This window comes from Balaenoptera musculus, chromosome 7 (genome assembly GCF_009873245.2).
Source record: "Balaenoptera musculus isolate JJ_BM4_2016_0621 chromosome 7, mBalMus1.pri.v3, whole genome shotgun sequence".
Lineage (NCBI taxonomy): Eukaryota > Metazoa > Chordata > Mammalia > Artiodactyla > Balaenopteridae > Balaenoptera > Balaenoptera musculus.
In genome coordinates, this window is record NC_045791.1 from 11,332,239 (window position 1) to 11,346,831 (window position 14,593).

At 45.1% G+C, this 14,593-nt stretch overlaps 1 protein-coding gene across 1 annotated transcript; it reads right to left on the minus strand.

Moving 5' to 3' along the window:
* Positions 1 to 508: 508 nt before the first annotated feature.
* Positions 509 to 8,503, minus strand: TSN (translin). Its single transcript, XM_036858547.1, has 6 exons — positions 8,289 to 8,503; positions 7,017 to 7,110; positions 5,952 to 6,048; positions 4,173 to 4,288; positions 3,131 to 3,210; positions 509 to 2,489 (listed from the first exon to the last, which is right to left on the minus strand). Exons 1-6 carry the CDS (start codon positions 8,352 to 8,354, stop codon positions 2,256 to 2,258), a joined length of 687 nt encoding a protein of 228 aa, XP_036714442.1. The 5' UTR covers positions 8,355 to 8,503; the 3' UTR covers positions 509 to 2,255.
* Positions 8,504 to 14,593: the final 6,090 nt, after the last annotated feature.

Genomic DNA, 14,593 nt, shown 5'->3' on the forward strand with positions numbered 1-14,593 from the left:
CGTCCCTTTAGCCCCTTGCTCAAGTCAAGGTCTCAGAACACAGCCGAAGGAGCTTTTGTTCTTTATTAAAATTCTCTTAAGCATCACTCATTGTTCAAGTTTAAGACAGGGCAAATCCTTTCTAGTATTTACGGGGCTCTCTTCTTCTCCTCATAAGTAAATCTATAAAGAAAGCATCCACTAACTCATCTCTATTTTCTCTAACCTGCTTGATTTTCTAAAGTTGGAGAAAGCAATCTTGGTGCCCCGAAACCAGAGCCAAGGCTTCTCAACATCTTCAGTTAAAATACCAGTAATTGCCCAACCAGGGGAGAGCACACCAACATTACCTATGCTTTACAGTACCCAGCTCCGTGGTTGCTGTCCTCCGACTGCTCTACCACACAGCAGTGTGGGCTCACCACCCCAGTCATCTTCAGCCTCAAACACCATTCACAACTTACTGCCCACGTAGAAGAGTTCTCACGGCAGCACACGAAGTGACAAAAAGACCAAACAGAAAAAAAAAGAAAAGAAAGAAACTGTTTTTATTGCTTTACAACAAGCGGGCAACAGACACAACGGAATAATCATACACATGACACTTGTACATCCCCGAATGGAGTATAAAACCAGAATGTGTTCCTCCACTTAAAACGTTATTTGTGAAAAGTGAAATCCACAACTTCTGCCAAGAACTCTACTGTTCTCAAGCAGAACTGATACTTAAAGAGGCAAAGAAAGCTATGATCAAACTTCCTGCATGTGTCTGATCATGGAATTCAAAGCCTTTTATGCTCAGCCCAAGCAGTGCTATTACTGCACATTTGGGGTGACCATCCTAGGCACTTTAAGACTCTAACTTTTTTCTTTCCAAATTCTTCTGCAGAAAGAGCTGTCAAGAAAATTGTTCTAAAATGCAACTATGCGTAGCAATTTATGTCTCATTTCTACTTCTTTCCTCATGATGGAAAATTTGATCAGTCCTTAACTCAGCCCGATAATAGCTCTGATGGTCATGCCAAATATCCTACTGTACAAACAGGAAGCCCAAACCCGTACTAGGCATGAGAGGGTGACACTTCTAAATACTTCCTATTATTCTGGACACACTGGCACCTTCCCTTCAGTGAGCTCCAAGACGCTGTGGATTAAGTCACCATTTTAATAATATCTCTTCAACAGCAAAATTACATGGCAAGTACTACCTGAAAGTTGGGAGGGGGACGGTGCCAATGAGATACGTGTGACTTGCCCAAAACTGTAAAACCTGACTGTTGGAATAATCAACAACCTGAGAGAACTGCTTACTCGAAAAAACATGACGAAATCAGCTAATTTTTTTGTTTGTTTGTTTTTTAATTCAAGGTTTTCTCTTACTTCCAGACAAAGCACAGCATTCTTCAGTCAGAACATCACCAGTCAGGGCGTTGAGAATTAACTCCGCTGAGTGGCTTTACACTCCCAGACCTAGCGGTCTACCTTGCTATTAGGTAAAAAGTTTCATAGCTCAGAAATACATCATATGAAATGTTAGTTCAAGATGTGTGTGGACACAATGTTTACCTGCTGCAACAGCAGAATGTTAAGGCAACATCAGAACACAGAGGTGTTTTAAAACGCTACCCCTACTCCCCACCTGGTAAGCAGAGCCAGACGATGTTACTCAACCCTTAATACAAAAATGTCCCCAAATAATCTGCTGAACTTGACTTCGCAGTTTAATCTTTGATATTTTGATGGCAGTGAGAGAGAACCCTGGGGCTATACTTCCCTTGCAAAAAAAATTCAACATGTGATTTACTCAGAAGGTTTAAAATGAGGAAGGAAAATATCAAATAACTTGTCCTTCGCTTGGCAACCATCCTTTTGAGTGAACTATTTTTTTACGGTATCCAGGGCATACCTGGGTATGGATGGCTAATTTGGATATAGAAAACATCAAGGGTCACTCCTGGAAGAATCACAAACAAGACAGTAAAGCTCTCCATCAGTACATCGACAGCATCAGGGTAAGCAAGAAAAGAACTTTACCAAGAGGTCGGCATTTACACTTTTTGACAGAACTGAAATACACTGAGTTACAGAGCAAATTCACTGAAACGACAAAGAAAAATCTGTCCTCGTAAAGGCTATTCTTTCACCCCCCAAAAAAGTGTTTCAACTCTGATACACCACACAACCGGTTAAGAAAATGAAGCGCGGTGTTTAGTGATGGGCATCCTAACGACCGTGCGAGGCGCCGGGCTGGGGTCAGCGGGGCGCGCGGAGAGCCCCTACTTCTCCGCACAGGCCGCCGCCGTCTCCTTGTTGAAGCCTCGGATGGAGAGGTCGTAGACCACCTCCTCCACTTTCTTCACGTCGTACTTCAGGCCGTCGTAGCGCTTCCGCAGGGAGTCGTTTTTGAGGTTGAGAAGGCGGAAGCCGGAATCCAGCTCGTTGATGAAGGTGGAGATGTGCAGGGGCCGGGAGTAGTCTCCGGCGGTCACGCTATTGACCGACAGTCTCGACTGCGGGACAGAGAAGCGGGGACGTCACAGCAGGGCTCCTCCTCCTAGGCCGGCCACCAGGCCCGCGGGCCGCAAAACTTCTCCATACTGTCCCTCATAATTCCAGTTTTGACAACTGCTTGATTTTACTAACTTACTTAATAACTTAAGAAATCATTGGCCTTTTGTTGGAGTTTCTGTGGCCTCCAACTTTTCATAAATATGAATAGGTTATAGTGAACACCTTTATAACAGCTTTTTCTCTTCTTTTGAATTACTTTTACAGGATAATTTCTCAGGAGAGAGATGAAGGAGATAAAGGCAAGAATAATTTATACAGCTATACAGTTAAATTGTTCCCCCAAACAATTACCTGAATTAACGCAGTCACCAGGAACGCATGCCTTACCACTACTTTGAAAGGAAGAGGCATTCTCATCTTTTAAAAGTGCACACAGTACTTAAGTGTGCACGGCCACCTCATCGTCTGAACCGCCATCCCAGCAAAGCCTACCACACACAGTACACAGTCAGTGACTACCCTGTGACCGACAGGTGGCTTAGAAAAGAACGAGACTGCTGAATTTTTGTACCCATTTAAAAAAACTGACAAGGAAGTGGAAAAATCAAAAGAGCAAATGACAAATCACTAAGCTTCTTACCAGTTCACTAGCAAGAATGAGAACTCCTGAGAGATAATCTTCTACATCCAGATGAAATCCCTTCTCCCGATCTGGCTCAACTGAAAAATATAACAAAGTAAAGACAAGGTCGTGATGGAAATACAACTTACACCTAAAAATTTTTAAAAATACAGACACACACACACACATACACACACATGTAATTTCTCTCAAAGTGAAAAAGGAACAAGTCCTTCAAAACTATCTTTTAAATGTGGACATATCCTTGGCACTGTGGATTTTTCATACTCTCAAGCAGAATTCAATTTTTCCTTCCATTCTTCTTTCAAAATATAATACCACCAAAGGGCTTCCCTGGTGTCACAGTAGCTAAGAATCTGCCTGCCAATGCAGGGGACATGGGTTCGAGCCCTGGTCCGGGAAGATCCCACATGCCGCGGAGCAACTAGGCCCGTGCGTCGCAACTACTAAGCCCCTGCGCCTACAGCCCGTGTTCCGCCACCGCAGTGAGAAGCCCGCGCACCACAATGAAGAGTAGCCCCCGCTCACCGCACTAGAGAAAGTCCACGCGCAGCAATGAAGACCCAACGCAGCCAAAAATAATAAATAAATAAAATTTTAACCAAAAAGAAAAATAATAATAATACCAACAAGAATGGTACTTAGTTATGTCTGAGAATACCTTTGTTTTTAGAAGTGCACGCTGAAGCACTGAAATGAGAAGTCATGGTCTCTACACCTGACTTTCAAACGGTTCACACGTGCCCCCAAGGCACACACAGTAAGAGACTAAGCAGATGGGCCAAAATGTGAACAAGCAGAGGATCTAAGTGGGGGGTACACAGGGGTTCACTGCACTGTTCTTTTTTTCTGTAGGCTTGACGTTTTTAAAAACTCAAAGGAACACCCAAGTACAAAGAGCAAGCCACTACACATTTTTAGTTTTTCTGTTTCCAAGTAACCAGTTTTCCATTTAGCTCTCATTTGTTTCCATAAATAGAAAGCCCCCCCGCCAAAACCTCAGCTGGCCCTGCAGGTAGACACGCCTGTGGACACTCACTGCCAAGGATCTCCGTGACCGCCTCTCGAGTCACCAGGGTCTCCGACTCCAAGTACACGACGAAGGCTGCCAAGAAGACCAGGCGCTGTAGCACAAACCTCCAGTGCTCGTGAAACCTGCGGCGAGCGTGAGGCACCAGCGTCAGAAAGACAGGACGGGGCAGCCATGGCCAGACATGTGAGGAGTGGGGCCCTTTTTTCAAATAAAACTTATAAAACGTGTAAGAGCAATGTGACATTTAAGTATATGAGATGGATGCAGCGTAAGTACACTGGACTGGATTTGCCAGTCCAAATTTATAACAACTACTTACTATAATTTTAATGAATGAGAAGCATGGTCCAATTTTGATGAATGCAAAACTTTACAACCAAAGGCTATGGACAAGAGCAACTGTGCTTTAGAAGTTTAATCAGTAAATACAATAACACTGCTCTGAGAAAAATAAATGTGGGCGAATGAAGATTGATGAGAACCCCAACTGTACATCAGCCTCAGCACCTGACTGTGTTATGCTCTGAACTGAGTGCAGGGTATCAAGAAACTCCTGATTCACACACATAGGAAATAACTACCATTTGCAGTCACTAAACAGGTGAACTTAAAACCTTGGGATACTGCAGTTAAACCAAGCTAGGAGCCTGAAAAAGAAATAAGAAATTTTACAACCCCTAGATATTTATGCTATGCCTCCTGATTTTCAAATGTGGCAACAAATTCAAAACCATCTTTCAACAAAACCCAGGCCAAACAAAACATTCTGAGGTCCAAATCAGCCAGAGGGCAGCCTGTGTGTGAACTCCAAACACCATGGTCTCTAGAGACCCTGCCAGTTCTATTGTCCTACTTCTCTAAGCATCAGTTATTACCTTACAGCAGGGGTCAGCAAACTTTTTCTGTGATTGAGGCTTTGTGGGTCACTTTCAGTCTCTGTCACATACTCTTATTTGTTTTTTTTTTTCTTAACAACTCTTTAAAATATAAATATATTTATATAAAATATAAAAGGCCACAGTAGTTTGCCGGCCCCTACCTTTAAAGAATCTTGTGAGGTTACACTATCCACTCCCCATATACACGTCCTAACTATTTCTTGCCTATAACGTGTCCTAAAAGAATATCTTCTCTAGTGAGAAAGCAAGCGTAAGTAGAAAGTTTAGGTTCCTATTTACTATATTTCATCAACACTCAGTTTTTCCCAGTTTAACATCTATAAAATCAGGATGTATTGTACAATTTACATTTCACAATTATGATTAACAACAAATTTTTTCCCTAGTGGTATGAAAAATAACATCGTATCTTAAAATTAATAGTGTTGTACATTCAACAAGATATGGCATAAGATATTACCCACATATGTCACTTGGCAGTGAAATTCGATATTCAGTGTATTTATACACACACACATACACTGCCACTTAATCCCATAACCTTAACAGCAAAGATAGGGTTCATCCAACTTCACAAGTAACTTGAATATACTAAAAAGATATTCCCTATTTTGACCTTCACACAATACATATTTTCTTTTTAATTACCTTTTCATTGCAAAAATTATACATGTTCCTTAAGAAAATTTTGAAAGTAAAAGGGAGAAAAAAATAAAATCAACACTTTTGTCACCATTAAAATACCACCACTATTAACAGTACCTTTTCCTTTCTGTTGCTTCTTCTAAGTAGAGGGATTTTTACCGAAGCCATCATTTAGTACGTATAATTTTTCTCTTGCCTTTTTTTACTTAACGTTATAAAAGATGCTAGTTGTCTTACAAACCTGTAATACTGCTCAGCAGGAAACTTGGTCTTCAAAGACGTCAGATGTGTTTTTACTGTACCAAAATGTTCTCGAGCTTTCAAACACCTCTTTGGAACTGATCACAAAAAGATAATCAAACATAATAATGACAGACTTAGCAAATTTCAAATACAGTTCTTGCTTAACAATCTATGTAGTCTACCTGGAAATAAATCAATTTTTTTTTTAAATCTCATGACCAAATGTAGGGTATGCATCTCTGCTTTCAAGCTGGCTCTTAAAATTTCATATCTAGCTTCCCTACTAAAAAAATAAACAAACAAAAAATTGCTAAAAGGGAATATGTTGGGAAACATACTGGTAAACTGTCATAAATAACCTCACCTTTAAGCTGCCTTTCCTAGTCAGTCCCCAAAGGATGCCTAAAATTGGGCTGCTTCTAGCTCCCATATTTGGTCAAAAGGCAGCTTTATAATTATTCTCAATCAGGCTGACCAACTCTGTATCACCTAGAAAAATGACTGGTCCCTGACACCTGTTAATTACATCATTATATCATTATCTATCTGAAACTATATTTCAGCTCTTTCAGTTGTGCTGACTACATCTTACAATGGAGGTTCCATGTCTAAACTTCTCGTACTTGATACCCAAACAAGAGCTGACTGTAAACACATTGACAACATTTTATACTGGCCATTTCATTATCTACAAATGCATATTAAATTATTTTCAATGACTGAAAGACTGGGTTTAAGAAAAAGAACCAAATAAAAGTTGCTAGATACACAAGAGAGCTATGAAACTACCACAATTATCATCAGTATAACTCTATCACAGGAGAAGACATTCCTATTTCAACCTACGTGAAAGTAGAAAATCAACCAAAATACACAGAATTCTGGAAACCTGTAAAATGATCAGCTCACCCACTTCACCAATTTTTACTCACCATAAAGCATGAGAGACATTTTTCAGAGTAAATAATACAGATTTGATATGTCTTCTGGATGTAAATTAACTCTTTAAATGAGAGATCAATAAATTGGATAAAAACCTTCAAACTCAAAACAAAGAACTTACTGTCCTGAAACCCAGCACCCTGATGGACCCCTTGCAGTAGAGTTAAAATCTCTCGAGCTGTTTGTTCCAAACTCTGCACAACTTTTCGGATTTCCTAGAAAAAATTAAAGACGAAAATATCAAATAAATCCAACATAATCATTATATTATCATAGCCTCAAACCAAATATACTAAATAGCATATTTGATCTATGACACCTTCACATATATTCAAAACACTAGCAAACTTTACAAGGACATGAATAGTGCACAAAATATCCAGATTTGAATTCTGACTTTTCCACTTACTTCCTCTGTGAGACCTTCAGGAAGACACTAAAAAGCCTTAGATTCCTGATATAGACTTCAAAGGCTAACTGTCACCCACTCACCCAAAATATCCCACTGCAACACTAAAGGAGATGAGGCACCCACACGTAAACTAACAAGAGAAGAATGAAACGCAATACAAGGATCGGGTATTTTTCATTCATTCATTTTGCAAATATTCACTGAGCACATTTTTAGGCACTGTGTAACTACTGGGGAACCAAGCAGACAGTCCCTTCCTTCCTTTAGAGTATAACGGGGGAGGCGTTTTAAAAATAACCATCACACAATTTTTTTTAATGGTAATGCACTACTAGAAGTAAACATAACAGAGTAAAAAATTATTTATATTTTGACGTCAAGGAGGTGAACACGAAATAACCAGGAAAAGAGTGGGAAAGTAGCGCATTCCGGGAAAAGCAAGCAGTACATGCAAAAGTCCTGAGGCAGGAAGCTATTTGGGGAACTAGAGGAATAAAAGGGAGGTAAACTGAGCATAACACACAACGGAAAAAGGCGTAAAATGAGACTGGAGAGAGAGACCTGTGGGCCACAGTAGAGTCTGGAGTTTTATTCTACGTGGAATGAGAAGCCATAGAAGAGTTTTAAAGAGAAGGACACACGTGCTTTTAACACACCAATAAACAAACACAACAAACACGTGTCGTCTGAGTCCCAACCGCTAGCTGAGGCTTCGACATAAACATACGCTAAAGAGGAGGAAAACTGACACCCAAACGAGGTAGGTGATGCCAAGGAACCGAGCCCCGAACACAGGGGACCAGGACCTGGCAGCAGAATCGGGGGCCGGGGGAGGGAAGTGCCCTGAGCCGAAACAAGACGGGGAGCAACCCACCCCCGGAGGCTTCCCCACCACTCGAATCTGAGCGACGGAGGAGGGCCGGGCGTCGCGGCCCAGCTAAGCAAGGAGAGGGAAAGGGGATGGGGAGAGAGGGGTCTCGCCTCTCGGATGTCCTGCTCGGCAGCCAAAAAGCCCTGCAGCTCCACGAAGATCTCGCTCACAGACATGGCGCCGGCCGCACAAGTGTCAGCCACGGCGGCGAGGGTGGCCAGCCGAGTGCGTTCGGGAGACAACCGGAGCCGTCAGTCACAACGCCCGCCACCGCCGCGGCCGCGTCCACCGGGCCCTGCGCTGGGGCTGTCGCTGAGGTCCTCCCAGGCCCACGGCGCGCAGGAGGCCGGGCTGTCCGCCGCTCTGCCTGAGGCGCTGCCCGGAAGGCATAGCAAGGTGGGCAGGGCTCTTCCGACAGGCATCACCGTAAGCAGCCCAGGAAGGGGTCCTCGGACCACGTGGGCCTGAGGACTGGGGCTTGGGTTTAGAGGTGTGGGGCAGCCCGCTATTAGCTCGTGAAGTACCCCCCCAGTGTCCTGTTGGGTGTTTGGTGCCAGGAGCCCTGCACGATGCCAAAATCTGAGGATCCTCAAGTCCCTTATATGAAATGGCGTAGCATTTGAGTATAGCCTACGCACATCCTCCTGTAATACTTTACTTACTTGTAATTAGGTATTAGTTGTTATACCTAATAAAATGCATTAAGTAAATAGTTGTAAATACACTGCGAATAATATGTACATAGTTGCTGGTGCACGCAAATTCAAGTTTTGCTTTTCGGAACTTTGGATTTTTTTTTTAATATTTCTAACTGGGGTTGGTCGAATTTGCGGTGCGGAACCGCAGATACGGAGGGCTGACTACTGTACATGGTGTTTGATCCAACAGCAGTTGGCGGGAAGATGCTTCGATACTGAAGGGTACGCATAAAAAGAATGTAGATTGCAATCTTCGTAAAAAGGGGAACAGTACATTCGTCTCCGCAAAAAAATACTCGGGAAAAATAAAAGTGTATGCGGGACTGTAAATAAGGGGATGGATTGAAAGTGAAATTTTTCTCTGTGTACTTTTTTTAAATTTTAACTTCTCTGTAGGATTGTGTTGCCTTTTTTTAGATTATATGAATTTTTAAGCGTGCCGGGTGGGAAGTTTCTCTCCTTCTCAACTACTACCTTCCCTCATTCCCCTTCCTTGAGGCAAGCGCTGTAATGATTTCTTGTTTAGCCTTGCAGTTATTCCATACATCTACCCTACAAATACAAATGTGTATGTGTGTGTAGGATACACTCCATATGAATTTAAATGATTACTTATATCAACTAAATGATAGCTTATTGTTTGCTTTGCGCCAGACGTTATTCTAAAACTTTACATGAAATGTCATATTTTATCTCCATTATACTTCTGCGAATTTGATACTATTTTTATCTTATAAATGATGTAACTATGTTAACAGATTAATTGACTTGCCTAAAGTCATATGCAGCTATTACAAGATGAAGCTGTAATCTAAATGAGTTGTCTTCATCACCATGCTATTATCATCTTATATACATATTGAAATTTCTTTTGGGAATTTGCTATGCTTTTTACACATCTTACTATAAAGTTTTCATCTTTCTCATTCAATTCTAGTAATCCTTATCACTTAAAAATTAACATTTTCTCATTTTTTTTACCATTTTTAAAAATAATTTTTGAAATGCAGACATTGTTAATGTGAATTTTTTTTTTTTTTTTTTTTTTTGGTGGAATGGACATGTCCTGTTTATTAACCCAGTCAGTCCCTTATGGGCTATTTCGGTTCTTTCTATTATAAATGGCATTGTGATGAAAGTCTTTGTAAGCTCTTATCAGTATGTAAGATCATTTCCTTTTGATATACAGATGGGCAACAGGCACATGAAAAGATATCATCAGGGAAATGCAAATCAAAACCACAGTAAGATATCACCTCACACCTGTCAGAATGGCTATATGAAAAAGACAAAAGGGACTTCCCTGGTGGCGCAGTGGTTAAGAATCCACCTGCCAGTGCAGGGGACACAGGTTCCAGCCCTGGTCCGGGAAGATCCCACATGCCGCGGAGCAACTAAGCCCATGCGCCACAACTACTGAGCCTGCGCTCTAGAGCCCACGAGCCACAACTACTGAACCCACGTGCCTAGACCCCTTGCTCCGCAACAAGAGAAGCCACCACAATGAGAAGCCTGCACACCGCAACGAAGAGTAGCCCCCGCTCGCCGCAACTAGAGAAAGCCCACACGCAGCAATGAAGACCCAATGCAGCCAAAAATAAATAAATAAAAATAAAATTTTTTTTAAAAGTTAGAAATTTAAAAATGATAATAAGATCATTCTTTTGATAAGTCCTGTTTTTAAAGTTCTTGACATATTTTGCCAAATCCCTCTGCAAAGAGCTTGATTTCATTTTCGTTCCCCTGCCCACCAGGGCCTGAAGGAGCCAGCTTGGCTGCCCTCTCCCCAGTGTGAGTATTAACACTGTAGACATTCTGGGCTAATTTAAGGGTGAAATTATACCTTATTTAATAGTACTGCAGACAAGGTAATGGGTGGTGCACGTCTACAAGGTTCCTTGAAGGGCAAGAGGGGAGAAACAGAAGTCTGGTTGGGAGCTGTGGCCTGCAGTCTGAGAACAGGAGAAGGGGTTAGGGAGTCAGTGCAGAGAGAGAAAAAAAAGATGGGCCTTGGGCTGTGTAACCAGGAGATTTTAATTTATAGAGCTGACATAATGACAACTAGAGAGGCCAGCGCCATTGACAGAAGAATTTATTCCTTGTGTCTCGTGAGAGGACAGGGTGCACCGTGCCAGGCAGGGCCACACGGGGAAGCACCAGGTTTGGTCAGGAAGCAGAAGCAGGAGAGAGGGAAAGCCAAGCCAGAGCCTGTGTCCCTGTGTCCATGGGGAAGGCAAGGCAGGGCAGGGCAGGGTGATTAGCTCAAGACTGGCCAATTTGAATACTTCTGGTGGACTTCAGGCTATAGGAGTGGTCTCAAGTTGCCTGGTACCTCGCCTTGGCATGATTTAGGGGAGGCGACATATTGGCTTGGTGTGTGAGAGTCGGGTAAGGAGGTGCTCCAGGCCGAGCCCTTTGCTGTCTCTAACAATTGGCTAGCACTGGGAGCGACAGTCTCTCTGCAGCCAGCGAGATTTTTTTTTCTTTATTGAAGTGTAGTTGATTTACAATGTTGCGTTAGTTTTTGGTGTATAGCAAAGTGATTCAGTTACATATATCAATATATATATTCTTTTCCATTATGGTTTATTGCAGGATATTGAATACAGTTCCCTGTGCTCTACAGTAGGACCTTGTTGTTTATCCATTCTAGATATAATAGTTTGCACCTGCTAACCCCAAACTGCCAGCAAGCTTTTTAAGGTGTCAAAACATCAGAAAATACAGAAAATACAAAATGATTAACACAGGCTGGGAAGAGGGCACCAGGATTCAGACTGCAGGACCCAGGACACCATGACCCACAGCCCCACTGAAGGCAGGAAAGGAGCCTGGGATGAAGGAGGGCATTGGTGAGTCAGTCCATGGGTTTTCAGAGGGAACCTGGACCCTCTAGGCAGGCCCCACTCTCCACTCTCCCCACCCCCATCCCCCCGGCGGTCCACCCAGCTTTGCCAGGGTCACTGCCACACTCGGGGTCTGGATTTGGGGCTGTGCATGACGTTAAACCCAGCACAGGGCAAGATGTGGCCCAGGTGACAGTCATCTACAGGACAGAGGAAAAAAATGTCCCTCCCAGCCTCAGGTCATGTGGCCCTAAATGGTCTGCAGACTGAATTTTTAGTTTGTCAGGTGACATGCATTGAGGCTCCACTGTTGAGCCTGGTGACACAGATGAGAACTGCTCCCCCCTTTTTCCCCTAAAATTGCCCCTTTCAGTTCCATGCCCAGAAGCCCTGTGCCTGAGCAAGGGGCAGCGGGACAGGGCCAAGCAGGCTGACTCTGGTAGCTGGGCCCACGTCCCAGGGGTGGCATGCTGGATGGCCCTGCAGGGACCAGGCAGAGTGATGGAAAGTGGGGAGAGCAGGGGAGGAGGAAGGTGGGCGGGGCTGGGCAGGCACCCCGGCCCCTGCCGGTGCGCACCGGGTCCCCTCTCAGGACCACCCGGCAGAGCCCTCTCCTCCCAAGGCCCAGCTGCCCGGACACTCAGCACATCCCTCCTCGCCCTGCAGCTGGTCCCGCTCTGCCGCCAGCCCCACCTCAAATCCCAGCCAGCAGCCCTCGCCATGCTGGGCCCCCAGCCCATAGGTGGTGATGGTGGCACCATGGGAAAGACATGCCACTATTCTGTCCCAGCAGGTATGGGAGGACAGTGGGGGAAAAGGAAGGGAGAGACCTGCAGTGAGCACACTCAACCGGCCAATCGGGGGTCTGCGGAAGTGCCTGGAGGCACTTGGGTTGTTAAGTGCCCGGGCGGGGAGGGCTGGGGGGGCCCTGGCAACGCGTGCTGGGGACAGGATGCAAAGGCAGTGTGTACGGTCCAGCTCAGTGAGAACCATCCCACCCAAGCAGCCTCCCCGCCTACATACAAAATCAGAAAGAAGGAAGAAAGGAATGGAGGGAGGGAGGGAGGGAGGGTGGAAGGACAAACACAGGCGACACTAGCCTGTCACCTGGGGCATGCAGAAGGCCAGCTGCCAGTCTGATCGTTAGTAGTGTTGCTGCTGCCACTAAAGAGTGCAGACTCCCCCACCTCTACCCCAGGAGACTTAACAATCATCTCACCCCAAGTCTTCTTCACGGCTGAGAAGACTGAGGCCCCACCTGAGAGGAGGAGGATCTCCCCAGGCGCACGGCCAGGGGGTTTCTGGACTCTCTGACCAGGATGCCACATCAGCTCCTGTGACCACCCGCCCAGGTCCCAGAGTGACCCTTGGGCCCTGGGCAGCCGAGGAACAGCAGAATAAGATGGTCCCCAGCAGGGCCAAAGCGTATGTCACTGGAAGGTGCTGTGAATGACCCGGACTCAGAAGTGGGGAAATGAAACAGGTCCTGTCTGGGCTGCGGTGCGATCCGGGGGCTGAGACGCTGTCCCCAGTTAAGGGCTGACTTCCGTGGTCTGGTGAAGGCCATGGAGAGGGTGGCCTGGTAGCCTTCTGTGAACTTCCAGGAGCTCCTGCAGCACCTGCCCCAACAGGCCAAGACAGGCCCAGGACCAATCAAAGTATTCTCCTCAGAAAACCATTTCAGGCTGCACCAAATGTGGTAACTGTATTCGTTTCCTAGGGCTGCCATTACAAATGACCACAAACTGAATGGCTTAAAACAGAAACGTCTTCTCTCACAGTTCTGGAGGCTAGAAATCCAAGTTGCAGATGTTGGCAGGGCCATGCTCTTGAAGGCTCTAGGGAAGAATCCTCCTTTACCTCTTCCCAGATTCCTGTGGTTGCCAGCAATCCTTGGCGTTCCTTAGCTTCCAACAGCATCACTCCAACCTCTGCCTCTTTCCTCACGCGGCATTCTCCCTGTGTGTGTGTGTGTGTGTGTGTGTGTCCCCAAACGTCCTTCTTACTATAAGGACATTAGTTATTGGATTAGGGCCCAACTTTCTCCAGCACGACCTCATCTGAACTTGATTACATCTGCAAAGACACTGCTCGCATCACAGGTACTGGGGTAAAGACTTGAACATATCTTTTGGGGGGACGCATTTCAACCTGGTTCAGAGATCAGTTCCCCATATCTCTACTCCTGACACTCATAGTGTAATCCTCGGAGCATCAGCCTCACCTGGGAGCTGGTGAGACACAGAACCTAGGGCCCTGCCCCCGACCTAGGAATCAGAATCGGCAGTCCATATGCTCTTTCAATTTTGAGAAGCCTTGGGTCACCACCTGATTCTTTGGGGGCCAGGAATTCCTGGAGAGGACTGAGAAGATTCGAGAGGGGAATCTCCCAGAAAAGAATTGTCAGTTTGCCTTCTTCCCGTCTCTGCTCCTCCCCGCCGCTCCCCATAGGAACTAAGAGATAAGTCAGGGATTCAAGCCTGGGAAAGAGAGGGTTGTTCACACACACACCCAAGGGAGGGGCCTTCAGGGAACCATAGAACTTGGTCTGTATCCTCTTGGTCAGTTCCCCTCTGGGGGACACAGAGGCCAGTATCTGACTCATACATCCAATATCTAACTTTGAGAACAGCCAAGATGCCTGCCCTGCAACAATGCAAAGAGGAAAAAGCATCTCCTACAACAGAGACAAGAGAAGATGAGGTCCTTACTAAAGGATGAGATCAGCGTACAAAGGCCCTTCCAAGGCGAGCGCCTGGCCACAGAGCTGACCTCAGCGGACGGGGGAAACCACGGCCAGGCAGGCTGCCGAAATACTGAGCAGCCGGCCGAGGGAACACCTCCAAAGGGCGGCAACCCTGGACATGCCCT

What these genes read in the sequence shown, in the direction of transcription:
- TSN (XM_036858547.1), bottom strand. Translation starts at nt 8,354, where the DNA reads ATGTCTGTGAGCGAGATCTTCGTGGAGCTGCAGGGCTTTTTGGCTGCC. An exon ending in CCGAGCAGGACATCCGAGAG is followed by an intron (nt 7,111 to 8,288) that starts GCGAGACCCCTC and finishes AATTTTTTCTAG; the next exon opens with GAAATCCGAAAAGTTGTGCA. An exon ending in GGGTGCTGGGTTTCAGGACA is followed by an intron (nt 6,049 to 7,016) that starts GTAAGTTCTTTG and finishes TTTTGTGATCAG; the next exon opens with TTCCAAAGAGGTGTTTGAAA.